The sequence below is a fragment of the Pecten maximus genome, chromosome 5 (assembly GCF_902652985.1).
Source record: "Pecten maximus chromosome 5, xPecMax1.1, whole genome shotgun sequence".
Classification (NCBI taxonomy): domain Eukaryota; kingdom Metazoa; phylum Mollusca; class Bivalvia; order Pectinida; family Pectinidae; genus Pecten; species Pecten maximus.
In genome coordinates, this window is record NC_047019.1 from 22534738 (window position 1) to 22557301 (window position 22564).

The following is a 22564-nucleotide window of genomic DNA, read 5'->3' on the forward strand; positions in this document are numbered from 1 at the left end:
TATCGCGTAAGATTAGATTTTAAATTTTTGTTGAATTGTTCCAAGATTGCATTTTCAGGGTGGGATGGTTGTCAAGAAGCATGACTAACACACGACTTTAAGATACAAGGCTGATATTAAAGTATATTAATATTCAGCTATTACTACACAGTCTTACTTCTAGACTTCGGTAGCTTAGATAAGCCCAATTGTAACACCGTAACTTTCTACTTCGAGGGTGGTCAATCTATACACACAAAGCATTCTATGAACAGGAGTAAAATAGAAATAAATCACATCTATATATCCAAGACAACGTAATCATAGACCTGTCGAATTTTAGCTTAGCTCTTGTTTCACAAACACTTTAGCAAGTGAAACAAAGCGTGTCTAGTTGGGAACGTACGTTTATATTAAGACCTCGAACGGCAGAGCAACTTAAATAGGCAATCCAGGAAACTTAAAACTGGATGACTAAACAAGTGAATTGTGTTACGAAACCTAACATCAAAGTACATGTATACCAAAAACCTATTTCATATATCATAACAGTCCAAACATTTTTAAGAACAGCGATGTGGTTGTTTAATTGCTTCTTATGGAATCTAAAGTAACTGAACCCAAGTTCTAATTCTTAAGATAGATTTAATGTAAATTAAAATTTTAATGAAACGAACGAGTATTTCCTGTTTTTTCAGTGCAAATTTCGGAATCAGAATTCATATTTTTGAAATGGATCGAAGTTTCTGAGCATTTAGAACATAACATAGAAGGGCATTGTTCCAAATATGATATCATTCTTAATAACATGTGAATGAACATAATTCCTTAAAAAAAACTTATTAAACGAACCAGGCTTAAACTTTTTGCAACGCTTCTCGTGCACTTACTTCATAAAAAAGACATTTCCTATAGCAAAGAAAGATAGCTTTTTTATCAAAATATTCGAATCGTCACAAGATAAAACTAATCAGGCAAAACGTGAATATTTTTTCACGGTCATGGTTTCATTAGCTAGACTTAAGCTAAACTGTCTTTCTGTATGTTTGTAAGTTTGATGTCGAAAAGTGATATCTGAAATATCTACATTCAACATTTCAATTCTTTAACTTGAACATATTCCTTGTACCCACGTCGGTTCCCACATTGAGAGTCTGTCATAACCTATATTATATCTAATCATGGTAAGTGTCGTCGATAAAGTAGATGAAGCGTATCCTCCAGAACGGTCGGTGCTATTGTCTTTGTATTTTTCCATAAAGATTAGCCTCGTCTTATCGGTTTTTGAGATAAAACTAAGGTTTCATTTCCATGCTGGTATTCTCTTATAGTTTAATCACGGGATGCTATTCTAATCGTAATGTATTGTCTTGATACTTGTTCAGAGAATTATCATGAAACGCAAATATAAATGTCTGTACAAAGAGTGGAATAACATTTATATACTATTTTGATATGTGGTTCACGTAACAATGAAACCGATTATTCATAGAATTTAATCGGTCTGAAATGCAATTCCAAAATATGTTTCATTCTGTGATGATTATGATGATTATAGCTATGACATATTTTGATCAGTAATTATGTAAAACCTAAACTCACAATGAAATATTGTATGTGTCCTGTATTTTATCGTCACGTGGCAAGTTCTTTATACGCCAATGAAGTGATTTCTGAAATACTGAAATATTGATGAAAAATTACTATTGGTCACTATGAAACAATGCAGAATACATTTTAACTTGTTATCACTTGTTAAGTAATTGAATGTTGACGATATTAACAGAAACAAAAAAAGGTTCATCAAAAATTACATTGTATCATTGATCAAAACCATAGATATGCTACTGTCATAAGAATGTTTTAAATTCACAGCATTTTGGTAGAAGATTTTCACTTATCAACTAATATTAAATTTACAATTAAGTAACCATTGACAAAACATTTCCTTATCCATCCTTTGTCCTTTGCTCGGATGTACTTATTATCTCAAAAATGGATGCCAACACACTATCCCACAATCTAGACAACGATTTCAATTAACATAATAAGCTTGGGACATGAAGAGAAATGTACTACAGTAAAGCAATAACTGATCACCCAAATCGAATTAACAAGCCTTCCCCGGGGTGTTTCTTAATGCCGGCATGTACGCAGATATGTCCGGAACTGCGCAAACAGCAGATCAGCATCAAATGCTTTTCATCTTTCTCATTGGCGGAAAATTGCTCATGCTGGATGATTGGCGTTTTACTATTTCGCGCATTTAAATTAAAAGGGCGGAATGGTGTTGACAATTTATCAAAGACATTTGGAAACCATCAGTGAACGTATGTGAAACATTACAATCACCGATATAATTACAGCATCTCTCCCGTGACGCAATTTAGAATCCCGATGGGCCTTAATTAAGTCCCTCGTGTTGGCGGTCGAAGATAGTGGGCGCGTGGATCGCTGACAAATTGTTACTACCGGTAGTATACACACAGAGGGCCGTTAGCACAGCACGGGATAGCATCCTAATTATATCTAACTGGGGAGCGTTAATAGTGGTGTTATGTACGCGGGATGACAGAAGGTTGATATTTCCGTCTCGGTTTGCGAAAGGAACATTTAAACTTGAGAGTGAAAATGAAAGTTTGTTCAGTGAGAGTGAATGAGGAAATGGAAGCACTCGAATCTAAATTAAAAAACATGCATTATCCTCCCACTTCCGGATCACGTGTTTACCGGTAAACCAGCCTTCCGAGAGTTCCCGATTGTCACAGCAGGTTATGTGACACCATGAGGTCTCTCTAATTTCTAAATCTTTTCTAATCCGTAGGACTCAAGTTCCGGTACCGTAGTCTTTGAAGATAAGATATGCTAATGATCAAAGATAGTATCTGAATAAAGATCCGTATAATATGACATGGAAAACGGCTCAGATAAACAAAAATATAATTATTTAAATTGCTTTTAACGTAATTTATTCCTGATCATTGTCTCTTTTTGTATTGTAATAATACAAAAGTTTGTATCCGGAATAACTGTGAGAACGAAAGGTCGATTTAGACACTCAATGCGACATCCGGTGCCATTGAATTGATGCCATGCCTTTTATAATTAGCTAATGATTTTCAAGTTATGTAAAAAAATATTAAAGGACTCTTTCCTAAATGGCCTGAAGTACATGGCCATGTTTTTCTAATCGTTGGTTTCCTCAATGGTCCTTACACTGAAATAATGTACCTCGTAATCATCCTACGTTTATAGCTCATTAAAGAGGAGTGGATGCCAGGGAACTGAAAAGTTATGATCGGCTAATTTCTGGTTGTACCGCTTTAATACGCCTATATCAGTTTCGCTTTCTTTTCTCGAAGTTGCTCTAATCATACCAGGTAAATATGTTCATTTCAATCCACCATCTTTCAAACTTTAAGTTTCGATGATTGCTGACATAAGCATTGTCATGAATGGTGCATATTCATTGTTGAAATCCAACATTATCTATTTTGTCTCTTGTGATGTTAAATGTCTTCAGTGTTTTAACACACCCGCACAGATTTTGGTCATCATTGAAAATATAAAATAAGAAAAAAATGTAAAAAAAATAAACCAGCTTCACCCTGTCCAGCCTATGTATTTTTTTGTCATTATTATGATAACAAAATATCTAATTAAACTGTTTACTGTATATTCAGCTGAAAATCAAAATGTCGATATAAAATGATCGTAACTACATGCCCTATAGAATCCGAGATGCAATTACTAGAATGTGTGGCATGATGGAAGATACGATATTAAAATGGCATGCACGTTATCAGTTACAAGTGCAATATTTCAACATAATTTAACCCTAGAATAGATTTATATCATCTGACGTCATAAAACCCGATGACTGTGAATAGCACGTCTGTAGTTTGCATATTCTGGAGACTGGAATGAAAAAATGAACTGTTTGTGGCTCAATCAAAAATACTCAGAACTCTACTCTCCAACGTTTCCATGTTGTGAAATGTACATCGTAGGTGCACTCCATTCCGTTTAGATGAAACACATGCATATTACTCCGCAGGAAAATCCTTAATGTAAAAGAAATGTATTTTGAGCTACCTTGTCATACTGCGATCCTCTTTATATGGACCTGATGGCTATCTCTATATCACATACCCTACCTTGGATCTAGGCACTAAAGTAGCCTGGCGTCTGTAGTATCATTATTAATCGTTTACGTACTTTAATATTATTTAATTAGGGTAGAAGAGTACGCAAACAGGCATATATAATCGTACTTTTGGCGAATAAACCATCTATACTAATACCTTTAATATTTTAGTATGAAATATTGCAATACTTGTTTCCCTCGTCTAATAATTTGTGCTGATGTATTTGCAACAAATGTTTAAAGCAAAATATGTTTGATAATATGCGTAGTTAAGTCGTTTTTGATGTTTGAAAGTGAATATTTGACGTTTAGATAAAACATTTTTTTATTGTAAGACAATTTAATTATTACTACAGTGCAGGTTGGTGAAATATTTTATTAAAACAAATACATTGTCGAAACAAAACATCATCGTTGGACACAAAAAACAGCAACAGTTAAAGTTAGTTGATACACTGACCCGATTGGGTGGCGATAGATCGAAGGAGCACTACATAATGAGCCCCCAAAATTAGAGATAATCCGAAAGATTGTTTCTCACATCATACTGTATAACGTGATAATATTCGTGTGTTCTTCCGTGGTTTGGCGACTTTAGATCATTTTGTGGCTACAAACTTTCGTGGTTAGCCCATGCAACAATAATATAACAATAATGCATACAACAATATTCGATGGAACTATATTCGTGTCTTCATAACAACCACGAAAACAACACAACGTTATACACAAAGAATATTTCATACTTATCCAGTATATAAAACCTTGTTATAGCTCATACCAGGCTCAGAAAATTGATATTGTTATTCTACATGTATATTGTTCCAATTTTGGTGCATACAATATTACCATTCAGTGAATTGTTAAAGTAGTGCACATTTCATATTCATGTGTATGCAATAAAATATATATACAAAAACATCAATTGATATATTCATAAATTAGTATAATGATTTAAGCGTCAAACTAATAAGATAGAATTTCGACTTGAAGTGTTAGGTTTGTAGTAATAAGCAATGCTTTTTTAGCGCCATGAGCATTTGTGATAGCCATTTGGACACAGAAGATGTTGAGTGCCGTGAATTTCAGAAGACATCTTGTAGAATCTTAAATACAATAGCGTTAAACAGATATCAAATTTTATGAAACTATAAGAATCGTAAATATGAAAATAAAAATAAAATAAAATGTCCTCGTTTACAGGAAAAAAATCGAGCACATTTGTCTCCTCAAATTTCCCTACACTTTGATTTTACTAACGGACAGGCAAGTGATACTTATCTATTAACAATTTTGATAGCGAAATGTTTGAAAAAGAGACCAAAAGTCTCATTTTATAATTACAAAACGCCAGCGGTTGAAGCTCACGAAGACTACAAACACGGCCATCACGTATATGTTTCGGCATTATGCCAATCTAGAATATTATGAACGAACTCACGAAGGTCATATCAACAGTCATGTATTATTTGTTATGTATTCCATCATCTGCATTTTATTTTTGCCAGCATCGAACGAAACAGTATAAGAAAAAAAGTACATGTAAGTGTGTTAAAATGTATGTTTATGTATATGTCTCAATTTTAATTTTCATAATGTATATATTTGGTAGAACGAGTTATATTTTTTTGTTTTGTGGAAATCTTAATTAAATTGCGTTGCTAAGGAAATATTTGCTACGAAAATGCATGTTATATCATGAAAAAATGTATGTTGTACTTGTCATAAAACTATTTGATAACGTTAGAAGTGTTATAAGTGAAAATTATAAAATGTAGAAAAGTGTTGTAATCAGACGTATACAAATTACATTTTACTTAATATGAAATACACTTCAATGGAAACACACTTTAAATAAATCCCAATTATTACATTAAATATCCTATGAAAGTACGTTTCTTTTAAATTTGGCATCGACAATTTCTTTCACGCGATTAAGATGCCGATGAATAGTCACCTTCTTTGTGCCCTGAAGGGTATTTATCACCGGGTACTCCTGTTTATGAGGTGTGTACGCCCACCAGGGAAACCGTTGACCTGGTGTAATCTCAATGGTTATGATAAACGACCATCCTTGCCTGTATTATCGCCATTTTCTTTAGCGTATTCTTCGTTGGAAACAATATATCAGGATCGCCATTTTGTTATAGTAATTTTTCTGTAATATAGTAAATTTGTATTATCAACTAAAACCCTCGGAAGTGACAAATAACACTCGAAATAAATTCTGGAATGCGTACTTTAAATTGTGGTTTTGATGAAATATATATATCGGTTTGTATTACGTGGGCGCTTACTGGCACGCGCACGCACGAAACACAACTAATGTATAGAATTTTGTTAGCATTACGATTGGTCATTCATATACAAATTTATAAATCAAGAATAACATCCACTAATGTTTGGGAAAAAGAGAAAGAGAAAATGACAAGACATCGAGAGTTAACTAGATTGAAATGTTCATCAAACTTCATTAAAATGTTCATATCACAGCAATAATTAAACAAACATTTTTGTCAAGATAATGTGTCAAGCTTACAGAACTTGACGTTATAAGACACAGCTTGTATGGATCAACTTGTGAGGTACGTAAAACAGTAGTTACTGGTCAAGTTGGTAGTGGTTCCTCCTCCCTTTCCGTCGTATCCCCTGTCACACTATCTGGCCTTCGTAAGCTTTATTGTATGTAGTTGGGAACATGAGAACCCGCAATAGATAAAGATGTTTCTTCTAACAAGGTTAGAAGGCAAAGCCTGAGGAACGCTAGCCAAATTATCGTCTCTAATGAGGTGGATAAAATATATTTTATGTTTCTTTTAGTACGGAGATGAAAAAGAGATATCACTGAACTGTCGTGAGGTGGACGATGGACTATTTGTTTACCTAAAGCACGTGTCCTTCCCAGGTTTGACCATTTTTACAGAGAAACAAATAATTAAGATTTGAAATGCTATCAGAACGGACTTTGATATACAGAGTTAGCGATAGATTGGTGAAACAAAATCTTAGTTATACCTATCACTTTTCTTTAAATAAATGACAAACGTGGTTATTTTTGCTTGTACTAACACAGACTGGATTAAATTATTTACAAAAGACACGTGTTTCGATACTTGCTTTTCAAATAACACTGTTGTGTTTGAACTTTGATTAGATTGTTTATAAAACAACCCCACGTGTTTCGTAAACGTTCGTTAGAATTTTCACAGAATGTGATGTTAAACAGATTTTTTTTTACATATTTAAAATATTGTTAAATTTAGGATCCTCTAATAGTCCATATTTCTTGTGTTACAATTTCAAGGTATGAAATAAATAAAAATTTGAGTTTGATATAAAACTAAAAAATGATGTATTTCAGTTCATTAAAACTCCGCATATCAACACATTGTAATTGCTATTTTTGAAATGCGTTATTTCTGTCCGGAAATAATTTCTGTTTATCAATATAAATATCAACAAAATGTTGAAAACAATGTTACATTGTACATAAAATTACATAAACGACCGCAGAACGTTAATTGTTAGACCGACACTAATACATATTGACAACTTGCTGAACATCTATATCCTCAAATGCTGTTACAACTCCCGAACCCCCCCCCCCCCCCCCCCCCCCCAAAAAAAACCTGAATTATATTAATCGGTGGCTCTTGTAAAATCCTTGACATTGAGTGCAGACTTCTATTTCGAAATATGTTTATTGTGAATCTATGAGATAGTTCAAAATCAGTTCACGATATAAAAGCCGTTTGTTTATCAACTCGAAGAACAAGGGAAATTTCTTTTTTTTATATCATTGGACGCGTTTTACGTTAAACTAAAATTGATATTAGAGTGCACATATCAGCGAAGCTTGAGAATTAAACCAACACTAGGATAATAATCGTTTATCCCTAATTACAACATTATCCAAGATCGCCATGACTATCCCTTTCATACATCTAAAACACAATATATCGCCAAGCGCTGGCTTATCACTCATCTTGATTTGAGATTGTGCCAGATAGAAAGAGCGTAAACATAACAAATAAACATAATTCAATATGTACCTCTGCTACATTTTTCTGGAAAAATGAACACGTTGCCAAATTATTTGTTTGTGAGCTTATAATGTTTTATAACATTTTCGGTAATTATTTTTCGTCATCGATATGAGAGTTATTATTACATGAAAAGGAAAAGAAAAGATGATCTGACAAAGGACTGAAAGGAGAGCTGACTTATCTTTCTCATTTCATAAGCTCTATCTCTGCATGAGCGAGCCTTTGATGCCAGTTTATTGTAAGATATTCCTAGGGTCTGCGTAGCACCCAAAGCGAGCCCGGGTTATCACCAAGTCCAATCCATCATTCCGGTATGCCTGTCATCGTGGGTTTCTCCCTTGCTTTATATCGCTTTCTTTATCTCCTCATCTCACGAAATGCGACCTGCAGATAGCATGCAATAATTTCCTATATAAAACGACATAAAGAGGCAATAAGCAAAACGAAGCTTTCCTTTACGAACCTTGAGCAATTTGAAACTTTGAGGAAACTTCTTAAGTACTCAGCACGCTATCATTATACATACTTACCGAGATCTTAGATAAAGATTAAGAGCTATCGAAAAAACAGTACATTTGAAGGTATTAAGAGAACCGCACGTGCAGTATGGTTAGAGACCAAACGCAAGCCATAGTAACTGCTCCTTAGGTGACCTGATCGGCAAAATATCAAAACGTTTACACTTTGTTTGTCTCAACGTTCATGCAGCTGCAACATAAAGATCAAACGTTTTCTGAAAATTTTCTTCAAATTTCAAAGGTTTTACGTTTAAATACTGATTATGAACATCACAGGAATACATCTAACGCATCACAAAGTCTATCTGCGCTATCAGTCAATGAATGGACCTCCCGTCAGACACCTGGTATGCTGGTCACGTGACAGTTAACAATCCTCGATCAGTCCTTTTACATGTTTTTATTTACGTTATAGTAAATTTTGAAATTGTTTTGTAGACATTTTTACTACAAAAGAGTATACCCCCTCTGGCAATGTGTACTTTTTACGATTTGTTTGGGATAAAATCATGGGTTTTTCGTTGGTTTCCCTTATCACAAACACTTTTAATTTTCCGTCTGTTTCAAAGCCACTATAACAGATTATTTGATTGATATCATGATACATATTCTTTGATAATTAATGCGCCTAAGTGCTGATGATTTATGCACTAATCATTGGTATTAAACTATCTTTATTAATTACCACACGCCATTGTGTCTGCGATTGAATGCCTTTGAAGTTATATAGCCACTGAACGCAGAAAATAAGTCGATGTAATAATTACCCCGATTTACCTTTTATCTAAACTCAATCAACTTACATACATTCCAATGATCTGATCCAAGGAGACAATCAAATGTGATGTGAATGTATCTTTGCTTGTATAAAATATAAACATATCTAAGATAGACCAAATCCATTTGTTCAATCGTGACAAATGTCTATGAAGTGTGTGAATAAATAATTATCACGACATATCAAAGATAAACGGAACATACTAAAGTAAAAAAATAGATATACAGTTTTAAAATGGTGCAGGCAAAGCAGTATGGTCCTTCGTACTGTTTAGAATTTTTTGTTGTAGATTAAACACAGCGTCTCTGAAGTTTTCATCTTCTCTCCTGCTCCACCTCCCTTTACACCAGGAACAAATGAACAGGTAAGCCAGACAAACATATGTTCTAAGTTTGTCGAGACGACGACAGTTTCATGATCTAAATGATGTTTAGACTTGAACTTTTTCAGATTAAATTGATATCATCAAAAGCGCATAATTTTCATGTCTGTCTTTGAAAAGTGAACTAATTGTTTGTAGCTTTGGGCAAATGATCAGTTTTCTCACTCTGAACAATCACATTGTAATATCGAATCAAGAAATAAAATATGTTTATAATGTATTTAAAGTAGCTATTTTTACTTTCGACCAGGTAAAATGTCACCAATATGAACAGGAAAGTTATTGAAACAAACTTTCTGCACAAACAGAGACGATTAAAAATAGCATAACGTTCCTAATAGTTGTTTTGGTATTTCTGAACAAAGAAACGTAAAAAAAAAAAAAAAAAAATCTAACTCGGGTCAACAACTTTTAGTTTTCCTGTGACTGATCCACTACAGTAGAAAAATGAGGTATGGGATAGCTTGTGAAAATCAGTAAACATGCTACGTTAATGTCGAATCCTTGTATAATTAATTATTCACTTGTCAGCATATGTAGAAATATTTAATGTCAATATTCATGAGACTGGTTTATGTGTTTAAATCTGACATTTCTCTTTATTATCAGTCTGTATTTACAAACACACTAGTTTGATAATATACTTATGGCATTAAAAATAAATCAAATCCATCCTTATTATGCATGTCACTTAAAGAAACATTGATTGTGTAGAACATTCGTTAGTGTCATTTATTTTCATAAAAAATTAACTCAAAATAAAAAAAAACACTTCTTTGATCAATTTTGATCTGCTTTGTTCTTCGTATTATTGTTTAATGCTATAATGCAATAGCGTGGTTTGTAGAAATAATAGTATGTCAGGTGTCATTTTAAAACATGGTATTTATTTTTATAAATTGAAAATAATAACAGTTCAAATAAAACCAAAGACATTATGAAATCAAATTCAGAACGTCACACATTCTACATACATAGTTCACGTACTCGAAACCAATTTATAATTATGTTTGTTATCGTATATTGAGTTTTTAGATTAATAATCACAAAAAGAATGCTGATGTTTTAATTTCATTTTTAAATTTGATTTTTTGATTAATATGTTCTCTCTATTAAATGGACAAATTTAATAAAAGTATATGTTTTTTCCTCAGCTGAAACTAGTATAGTATAAAAATTAACCTTTGTATAATGATACTTAAAACAAAATCCCTGTCTGATATCTTTTCAGAGAAGGATTCCAAACAATTTATATCAAATGGCTTCGAACATTTGAAACATATATTAAAACAGTACATAAACACGCAATATTCTGAAGTAGACAACACTTTTGTACTAAAACACTCTTTAGTATGGACAAACATATGACGTTATTACGTAGCACTTTGAATTGTATTTACATATTGCATATGTAGTTTTCATCTATGTTCAGTACATCAACATTAAACATGACAAAAATAGATTTTGAAGAGAAGGGTGACTTTGATATGTATAAGAATTTGAAGACATCTCATTGAAATGACATTTAGGGCTAATCACCCGTATGAATATGGTGATTATCTGAATATGAATAAGTTATAATGAATAGTACATTAAAGCAGAACAAAAAGCAATATAAAATTATTCCAAAGAAGTGTCAATCGTGAGAGTAATTTAGTAGTTAATTTTAAGGAGATTCAATGTTTAAACATGAAGTTTTTTCTCCAATATGGAACGACAAGGAACACTTCTATTTCCAGTTCTAAGGTCAACGACGTGGTTCACTGAACAATATCGAATGCTGCCTTGTAACCATTTATGAAAATGATTTGTATGATGGACACAATTGATCGGTTTGTATAGGTTGTTTTGTACATATAGACAGGAAACCATTGATTGTATTTCTTAAAGGAACCAACATTGCTTCTAGTCCTACATATGTGCTGGACACCATTTTGGACAGAATAAAATACAACTTTTGCAACTGATAATTGTCTGTTGGCTTCAAATGGCTCCAATAATATTCAATTCATGTTTTAACATATGTTGATTGAGCAATCTTCAATTTATAGCACCAGACTTATCACCATATTGTGATTAAGTCTTCATAAAGTTTTACATTACTTTTGCATTGCTCAGAACCTTCAGTGCGATACTGTCATACCGAGTTTCTGATTGGCCTTGACTGCATTCTCAATTATATCACTTAATACAAGTGTCATTTATGAAGCAGTTATGTCAGGTTCGTTTTCTAGAACGTCTTCTCAACAACAACGAATCCCCTATTAGATTTGGCACATTCGTCCATAGTCTAAAACACCTCAAACAGTGAAAATTCCACCAGGTTCGCTGACCTATTATCTCACTAGCCGGTACAATTGTTACCCCACCTCACTGTAGTGTTTGTAAATTTGGTGTCTTATAGGGGCCGTTCTCCTGGTGGCATTCCATTCAACATATGTGAAGAGCCTTGAGAACTAATGCTCTCCACAATGAGAGAAAGGCAGTCGAGACTTGACACTCCATTTGATGACTGTTGTTCATAACCTAAAAAAAATAACGATCGCGTTAAAAATATAACAGAAACGTCTGGTACTGTTAATAAAGACACTGCCCCGCTGTAAATAAACATCTGTTACATAAATCACATTCTAAATTGGTATTTAGTTGTATAACTTTAAACTCGACAATATTTGAGATATACATAGGAAACAATCTTTGACATTTCAAAATCATTTGATCTGAAATAAAATCTGGTAGCCTCCATACTGAGGACGATAGATCAAAGTGAGCCACATCGTCCATAGTTCCCTGATAAGATATAAGTACGGACACATTGGAACTGGCACCTTTCATTTGTAAGTATCTGTTTCCGAATCTTCTTATATACACTAAGTATTACAAATGTAGGCCTCACACTTCAAGAGAATTAATGATATGTTTACAACACACCCCTCTGGTAATATCATGTTTGATGTGGCAAAATGTCTTAATATTTCGTTCATTGGTCTAATAGACTAGTCAAGTATGGAGGTAGGCATTGCTAGAAACGCTAGCTTCATTAAATACAAATATCCATTAATTAGGACCGTCGGGAGTGCAAAAAAACATCGTTTTTTTGGGGGGGGGGGGGGGGGGGGGGGGGGGGTGTGTGTTATTTCTGTGTGTGAGAAATTCACAACTGATGTGCAAATTTCATTTATAATTTATTACCTTAGACCAAAACGTTTAACTGCCCCCATAACTGTTCCAGATAATGATCGCCATGAAACATGAAACTATAACTATATTTTATGTACGTTTGTAGTCTGGTAGCGTTTGTTTTAAATAACTTAAATACGTTACTTTCTTAAAAAATTGAATTTCATTTTTTTTTTTAAATTAGTTACGTATGGAAAAGGCTTAGAGACTATGTAAAACGCATGATAAATAACTTAACATAGGTAACTAGGGATATTTCCCTATGTAACAAAATGAAATGAGTACAACAGCTATGAAGGATTGAACACTTAAAATTGGAAGAGAAAAATCCTCGTTACATTACTGTATAAGTCACATAAATTATGCAAACTTTCGAACTTCGTGATAGGATCCTTCTCTTGTCTCACCATAAAGCCTTCTTATACTTGACAGAATGGTCATTTTCAGCTTTCTGCCAATAAACGGACTTACACGAAAGTATAATTACCCCGGTAGAAGGAGGGCAGCCATATCGTTGATTTTAAGCCTTCCAATAACACTTGCATAGAAGTCTCAATAGTGTTAACAAGATGAGCTATATACGGGTTAATTACTTCAAACCTAACTGTGGGCGATATGTATAGAGCTCCTTATGATCCTGGTATTCCCATGAAAAAAACCATAACATTTAGTTATAGTCATAACAACTCCAATGACTTTCCCACATTATCACGACCCGTTTGTCTGAGGCTCAGATGGCAAAACCGTGTGAACATATATTTTCAAAACATATACGGACGAGAAGTGGCGATATGGATATTGGTTTTTAATTTTAGGATATGTTTAACTATTAGGTTTTGATTTTTTGTTTGTTTTGTTTTACACTTTGAAAAATAAATAAAAAGATAATTGCTGAAATTTATGCTAACATAACTTGAAATGGCTTACTTACTTACCGTTCGTGTGCGAATAACCGTTGTGTTGTTCGCCAATATGATGCAACTTTTCAGCGTAAAATTGTGGACTATTCACAGTCTGAAACGATATAAAAATATGATGTTAATACTCAAACTATGTTGATATTTATGTAAATAAAGCTAGAATTATACTGTTTCCTCAAGTCTTACCTGCTTCATAAATATATATTCAGTAACATAAATTTGCAGGAATCTTGATCCACTGGTCTGGATCATGTCAGGTAAATATATTTGGGAGATAATGGAAAGATACGCCATTAACTATTTCGGATTTTAGAATTTTTATCTGAACATTTGTGTACATCAAGCCGAACAATGTAAAATAGTTAAACATTTCAAAGAACACGCAGCAATCAAGTCGGTGAAAACTAGTATTGCTTCCACGGTCTGGGAATGATGGAAATTACACGTGTCGACTTGACTTGAGTTTGATGGCTATCTGATCAGTGCTATTTTATTTACAAAGTGCATGGCTGGGGGAATAAAACCTCTTCTCCCGTGGAGTAGTTGGATATACGGGGTCTCGTAAAACATTCAAAACAATACTTTAGCTAGGATGGGCGGGGTCAACGAAATAGAAAGAAGTGTGGAATGCCCTGTAAAACAGAGTCGATGATTTGAATATCAGACCATCTTGACACTCCTTTTATACAGCTTGTTTAAAAGATTACAACCTATTTTTCTTCGACACAGCATGTTTATTAAGATCGCATAGATGTCTTCGTCATCGTGATGGTTTTGCACGTTGTAATATAGTTGATTTAACTGATTACAGTACTGCACCTCTTCTTCGTGTTACATGTGAATTAAAGAACATTTGATATTTCTATAGTATCGTCAATTATTGACTAAACTAGCAGAAATTGTGAGGACAATAAAACAAAAATAGAACGCATGAGAGTGGCTTACAAAAATAAAGATTATACAATTCTATTATCATCTCTTCTCTTAATACTAATTAAGTTTTGTGTTTATTATTGTTTATATAACTGCTCTTATTAAATATTATATTATTATTAATGATAGTATATTCGAATAGGACATTGATTTTGTTAAAAGACTTTCCATTTTATACGTATACTGGTGCCAAAGGTAAGAAAGTACTGTTAATAATTTATTTAAGTAGATTTATTTTACACAAGTATATATAATGAGCACGTATTTAGAGTATTTGTGAGAGTGATACTACATATGTACATATGTTACATAAGTAGATATGTACGGTAACAGTCAATGGTATATCATGTTCGCGAAACCATTCTGTGAATAACAGCAATTATTAATGTTATTTGTATTCTAGCACAGCTTCTCGGGTTTAAACATTAAAACAGTTTCGTTTTACCTTTCATTACAAACATATTTTGACTTTTGAGATGTTTTAAGTTTTGTGTCGTGTTCCGACATGTGTTAATTTCTCTGGAATCAGTTTTGTGTGCGAAGGAGTAATATTTATAACAAGCAATGAGAATAAATCTTCTGGATACACACGCTTATATCCGGCCTGAGGCTATCAAACGCTTATAGCTTTCAGATGTCAGAAACCTGCATATCAGTTGTAAGAACCGACCATATTCAATAAGCACTTCTAATACCATAGACCTGGGAGCGATGTAACATATGTCGGAGAAACACGTCCCTGTTATATTTTTATACAATTTTATTTTTTTATTTTCCATGTGTGTAAAACGAGATTATATCTTTCACTGTGTGACACAACCTCTTTTAAATTATTCATGTAAAAATGTAGATTATGTTTATTTTTACCATGTTCTGATTTTGAAGTACATGTAACTATCTTGAGGTTAGTACACAAACCGAATGAACTCCACCAACTCGCTTAAACCTAATGCAACGTGTAATTAGTGTAAGTTTGTCGGTTCTAATATAATCTTACGGCTAACGAAGACTCGAGGATTTTTAAACAGGTTTTCATCCTTTAAATCTAATTTTTTCGATGTAATTATCATGCCGTCCAATAAATAGGTTATTTAACTTTAACAATTTAACAGAAGTGTGTATTGGTGTATTCCATTTCTTTATTTGCCAGACGTTGACAACTAATACTTAACCAATTGACTATTTTCATTTTTATATTGCCTGACAAAATCATTGAGGGAATAAAAGAAAATTAATGGTGGTATCCGATATGTGATAGGGTAGTGTTAATGGTACACACATTTTGTTCTCTTGTCTACGTCTAGAAGGAAAACAATTATTGTGTCATTTTTTTTCACTTTTATGAATGATACACCTTGCTACTCGCCACTGTGTAGTTAATTTGAAAAGGTGATATTTATTGAATGATGTGATTTAACATTTTTATGGTATTGGATTTTTCTGCCGTTATATTTAAATATGTTTTCAGTATAATATGGGGAGGGTGATATCTTTGAAATATATACAGATATTAATGAGATCCGAGACAAAATGCAGTCAAATTAAGTTTGTCGTTACGGAATCAATATAGATAAAATATGTATCAAGATTCGAAAAACAAATTTCCTAATGAAATTATAGATATCCATTTTGAGCTCAACGTTTTCATTTGGTCTAGCATCTGATGTGCACAATAAGAATAACATTTTGGAAGCAGGTCTCGTGTTACAGAAAATGCAAAGCAATTATTTCTCCCATTCCCCCATGCCCCCGTGCTTAGGGGCGAATATGCCTGTCATCACCTGGGGAAGCTGAGGGTCTCAATGAGGTACTAACGGCTATGGGACCCGCTCGACCAGTAATTGTCAGTAAGGTGCTAAGTGGTATGTATTAGGACGATAATATAGTGTTGGTTTGGCCGCCTGTCAGAGCCGGTTACACATCACATACAACTCGGGCTTGGCGGTCAGACCAAACTCCCACAAATGTATATTTACATGTTTACTCCGATCATGATTGCTGATACTTTTACTAATCTTGACAATGCATAGCTCCCTCCACTTGTTAGCTCGTAATAAGATATATCAATATTGATAACAATGAAACAAGACATTAAGTAAAATAACAATAACTTCTTAAATAATGATAACCCCCTTGAATAATGATGACCCCCTAAAATATAGTAAAACATAATGTTTTCATGTTTTTCATATTATTCTCTAAAAATGAACGATGCTTACAGATTCATTAATATAAATCTAGCATCTCTGTTTTTTTTGTATATTGTATAAGTAACTTAAAGTCTAAGATGAAGTTGGGCATACTTTGTGGTGTTCGGCGAGAATATCCACTAAATCCCCCTCATAGAGTTTCCTAAATCTATCCTCATACATCAGACACTCGGCCTCAACAAACACAGACTCCGATAGGTCCTTATCAGGCTTAAATCACCAACTATCTCCATCTCATCTGATTAAATTGATATAAACAAAATTGATTCTGGACATGTCATGACAACCGAAGGAGAGTTATACATGGAGATGCCAGCATTTGTCAACAAGAGCACATTTCATAATTACATTAGTGGGCATGCAGTTACATTTTAAACATTATTCGAGTCTTAAATTATCATTTATAATTAATTTATGGTCAGAGAAGACTTAAATAGTCTCAAACCCCCTGGTATTCGTCCAACTATATTAAAGCATGCCAACAGGCAGTAGCATCGATATTCTCTAGTTTGGAACCAACAGCTACATTAAGAGTTTATTGAATGTCTGATTATTATCAAAGAACTTTCATCAGTTGGGTAACTAATTAAATTGTCTAGCAGTAAAAATAGTAATAGCAAAAGTTTCATCCTAATAATGAGACAGGATGGACATTTTCATTTTCGAATTTAAGGAAAATAGTATCTGTATACACGTTTGTTTTGCCAATAAAATGTATTTTATTATAAGCACACTATAATTAAAGCCGATGACGATTTGTATTGTCTACCTATTCGAAGGCCTTTGGACCCTACATGATTCCATTGGTTTCTAGGACGATACCATACCGAGTTCATTACATATCTGTATATCGTCATAAACATGCCATCATAGCCATACCTGTCAAATTCCCAAAATTAGGTACAACTGTTATGGAACAACTGTGAATGTGTTGGGCATATTGATTAATATTGAGCTTATTCCCTGCATAGAAATAACCTTGACTTGCTTCTCTTTCGGAAGATCAAACGAATGTTTAATGAAAAAGATAAAATGAAAGTTAGCATGAACACCACAGACTTTAGAAAAAAGCTTCGGGAGTTAGGTTGATAGAGAGAAATATAATTTTGGCAGTTTCACTGAAAATATACTCGTCATATTACAGTACCAGGTAATACTCCCTCCGTTTACTGAAATTCGTTTTTCTTATAAACATATGTTTTAATTGATTTGGTCGAGTAACCAATAGTAAAGAATGTTGTTGTTTTAGTTAATGCCACGACATTGATGCACCCCTTGCAATAAAATAATTGCTCCTAAAATATGAAGCGTATGAAAATTATGAATTAAAAATCTTATTCTCGAAATGACCGTTTAACAATACGAAACAAAAACCTTAAAAAATGCAAATAAAGATATACGGAGAACCGCTCAGATCAACAAGTGGTGTTTACTTTGTATGTCTTATATGTAATTATCCGAGATGTGTTTATGAACGCAAGGATTTGTCATAAAAATGAAAAGGCAACATCAATCAATGTTAATACCAATATATACCGTTTACACATATATAACTTAAACGTCCGTTTAATTCACGTAGGGATCATAACTTTGTGAAGTAAATACAAATATACTACGATTTAATTCTGTAATCTGGCCCACCAGCATGAGGATATACTGACACAAGCAAGACTCGCTATATGATATCTATGTTGGAATCTCTGCCTTGAGATGTATCTAGAACACATTAAGTGTTACACTGAAATCTGACAAACCCCATACATTCGTACTGTCGACAGTTTTTGTGCAGTTTTTTTCATTTTATACAGAAATAAATCAAAAGTAATTAAAAACAAATTTTTTTGTGAAACTCGAGAATGGAAAATCCATTAGATTGTGTAGAGAGGTCTGTATCCCCCAGTAACGTTCGTGGTTTCTGGTTTCTATCAACACCAAAACGATACATTACGCCGGTAGGGCCCTACACCAAAGCTTCTAACTGCGACAAATTTGTCAACTGTAGGACTCGACTAAAGCAGAGCCACCAACGTTACTAATATTGTGTTTGGATACGATAAAGACCTGTAATACTGTATTATTTACAAACGGATACAGGCCCCGGATCATCTCAGATATGTTTACGATGGTTTGTTGATACCTCAAGTGTATAATTTATAAAACGGACCAATTACCATATTCCGTATTCCGGGAAGGTTGTTCCTAAATCTAAGTATAAACATTCCTGTGTTTTCCTTGGGCATCTGAATTTTAACATAGGGTGTAACTCACATATTAACTGACAGATATTCTTTTTTTTTTTCATAAATCTGACATTAAGTAGCTTTGCTTAACATTTACCATCATTGCGTAATTACCTATTCAACCGGAAATGGATATTGCACCAAATCTATTGAGATCTGTAAATTATCATCCACATCCGAACTGGAATTATGACATATCGGGTGATCTTGATATCGTGATATAAGGAACTTTACATTTTATTTCACATAACTAATGTACCTTCATCCGAACTTCGCATATTAATGTAGGCTATAACTGATCAATCAGTCGTTAAATGTCACACCGTTTATATTTTTATCTTTATATTTTAAGTGGTTTCTAAAACATTTATAAAAAACAGAAACACACACTTTTTCTCAAGATTTTGAGATAAAATTCAATAATTTCTTGTTGATAATAACCAAGAATTTTGGAGCTACAGAAATGAAGAGAACAAGCGTGTTAAAACGAAACTCGACCCTATCCTAATGCTTTTTTAACCTCGCATACTTGACACTTTGCGATAGTACGCCCTGGAAGACCTCCCGCCAATGATTTGTAAGCTTAACTCACACACAAATAAACGTTGATCGTCAATAGTATATTTTAAAACCCATATTGTTATATATTTTTTACACCTGGATACTTAAGTTAATTATTTGCCTGTCATTATTATTAGAAATAATAAAATGAAAACCGGCTTTTAAAATGTTAGACACTATCTTTTATTGGTCACGCAATTTTATATTATATATTATTAAAAGTACTAGAATCCAGATTCCTAACACTGAAACTTATATAACTAGTGTATATTAATATTCCATAGTGCTATTTATTATTTAACGTTTTCTGTCAAAACTGGCATATTTTTTAGAAAGATACTACCTTTGAACGAAAACCGAAGTATGATAAGAAAAAGCTAATTTGAACATGATAAGCATTTCTTCCGTGAACTTTGATGTTATGTAAATCGCAATGTCATCTTGTTTATTTTCTTATAGACATATTTATGTTATGTATAATGTATAATTAGTCTAGTTATAGAGTATAAATTTGCCAGGAGAAACACGGGGATCTGATTAATGCCAAACTTACATGTACTATAGTTTTTGAGATTTAGTTCGTTACTGAAGTGTTTGTTTGTGTCAAACATGTAGTCAGAAATAACATCATCACATGCTAGACACATCGCCATTTTCTGTTTATCAATTTAACTGTACGTATATTGTTTGAAATTGTTTAAATGATTTTATGGCAATACATATAACGAGTTTATGGTAGAATTTTCAAAGCTGGTTGTGAAAGAAAAGTAATTAAACCAGAGTGATCATATAGGGATGACAGTACGACAGATTGTCTGGAACACTTGGTCCATAGATCTATAACCAGTGTCACCATAGAGACCACCCATACAGGTACTTACCATATAGTCCGAACTGCCACTTGTCGAACCATTGTCATTACAATGGTCATCCACCCGTGGACCGACTGCCATCCTGTTGCCGTGTAGAAGGTCCTCCAAACTCTCTATATATTCTATAGCATTCCTTAATATTTCCACTTTTGGTAGTCTTTGATTTGGGTTTGGACATGTCCGTCTTTTCAAGGCTTCAAAAGCTTCGTTTACTTTGCGAAGTCGTCTACGTTCTCTCATAGTAGCAGCCTTCCGTCTGTCTACTGTAACAGTTTTACGTTTGCATGCTTTACACGCCCAGAGGAGACACCTCCTGTTTGGTCCGTGATACCCCGGGGCTAACACATGGGGTACGTGCTCATCCCCCTCCTCAGGGGTGTGGGGGTTCATATCATCATCGTCCTCAGACTTTGGGGAACCACACGTGGAACTATGCTTTTCACTTCCGTCCTCGGACGGTTCCTCTTTAATGGAGGTACCGTCACTATCCATGCTGTCCAGTCTGTCTTTCTTGTTGTCCTCCTTGAGTGAGGACGTTATGAATGGTCGATCCTTCAGGGTGCGGCACCGGGCACCCCCCGGCCGCTGGTCTATGGGTGAGACTGTGGAGGGAGCGGTGGGGCCGTAGGTCCGGGGTGAGTTGGTCGGACTGTGGTACTGGTACAAGTCGGAAGAGTATGGGCGCTCGTATCCAGGCGCTCTGTGATAAGGCTGGGCGGCATGTCCGTAGTGATACGATTCCTGGCTGGAAGATCCCCCATGGGGATAGGATGAGAGGTCAGTTAGATGCTGCCCCTCCGACACATCCACCGGACCGAGAGGGTTACCGCCGTTGAATGTGTGGAGACTCGGTTCATACCGACAGCTTCGGTAATCGGCCATCATCATCATGATTGTGTATGTGTTTTAGTATACAATGTGTAACTGGCTCAGTTTCTCAGACACTGTTGATATTAAAACAGTCCCTTTTTCACTTATTTCTTATCGCGCTTTGTCAACTCCTTGGTAACTCTCAGTCAATGCACGCGCGATAACCCGTCCACCCACTAGACAGGAAGGAATTTCTGGAGAAAATTAAACTAGATATCAAAACATCCCTTCGTCGCTACCTCACAAAAAACTTCTAAGTGTTGTGTATTTCTGTCTCCGTTTATATCATAAAAACCCGAGCTAATCGTACATATGTCAACAGATAGTATTTTAAAGATTTGAAATCCGATAGGGAAATTAAAATGCACATGGCAATGTTTTCCAATTAATTAGCTCGAGCTTGTTCCCATTCCTGTCAGCACATGTCTAGTAGTTAAAGTCCTCAGATCCACACACAACATCGCTTTCTGAAGAGAACCTAGCCCTCTAGAAGCTTTTAGGAAAATATCCGAAAACTTTACAACTTTTGCAATATTTATAACGGTGAGAAACCGTGTAAGCGATGTACGTTGTCGTAAAACATCCTCCCCCATAATTAGGAGGGCCGTGGCCAATCAGAATCTAATACGGTTGCTGCTGCTGAGGCTATGATAGAACCCACCCCTTGAATTTGCATCCAACTGCTTTTCTCACATAAATGAATGATGAAGAGACTGGGGTCACGTTTGACGGGTCAACAGTAACGGTAAAGTAAAAACATATGTGTGAGAGACTTACAGGGAGGAAAATCCAGCTCTCTCTTTCTCCACAGATCTTCATTCTCTTTGAGATTTAAAAAAATCAATGTTTCCCAAGTACCGTTCTTAATAATTACATTGAAAGAAACAAAACTGATGCTTTCTCCCGTTTTCACTTCATATCTTTTCAC

The 22564-nt window shown here is 34.2% G+C and overlaps 1 protein-coding gene across 2 annotated transcripts; it reads right to left on the minus strand.

Moving 5' to 3' along the window:
* Positions 1 to 10715: 10715 nt before the first annotated feature.
* On the minus strand, positions 10716 to 22178 carry LOC117327531 (myogenic factor 6-like). 2 transcript variants are annotated; one of them, XM_033884577.1, is made up of 3 exons: positions 20776 to 22171; positions 13966 to 14044; positions 10716 to 12376 (listed from the first exon to the last, which is right to left on the minus strand). In XM_033884577.1, the coding sequence occupies exons 1-3, from the start codon at positions 21655 to 21657 to the stop codon at positions 12249 to 12251; spliced, it is 1089 nt and encodes a 362-aa protein (XP_033740468.1). In that variant the 5' UTR covers positions 21658 to 22171; the 3' UTR covers positions 10716 to 12248. The 2 variants fall into 2 exon arrangements, with proteins under 2 accessions (XP_033740468.1, XP_033740469.1); XM_033884578.1 differs by having other exon boundaries at positions 12269 to 12376; positions 13962 to 14044; positions 20776 to 22178.
* Positions 22179 to 22564: the final 386 nt, after the last annotated feature.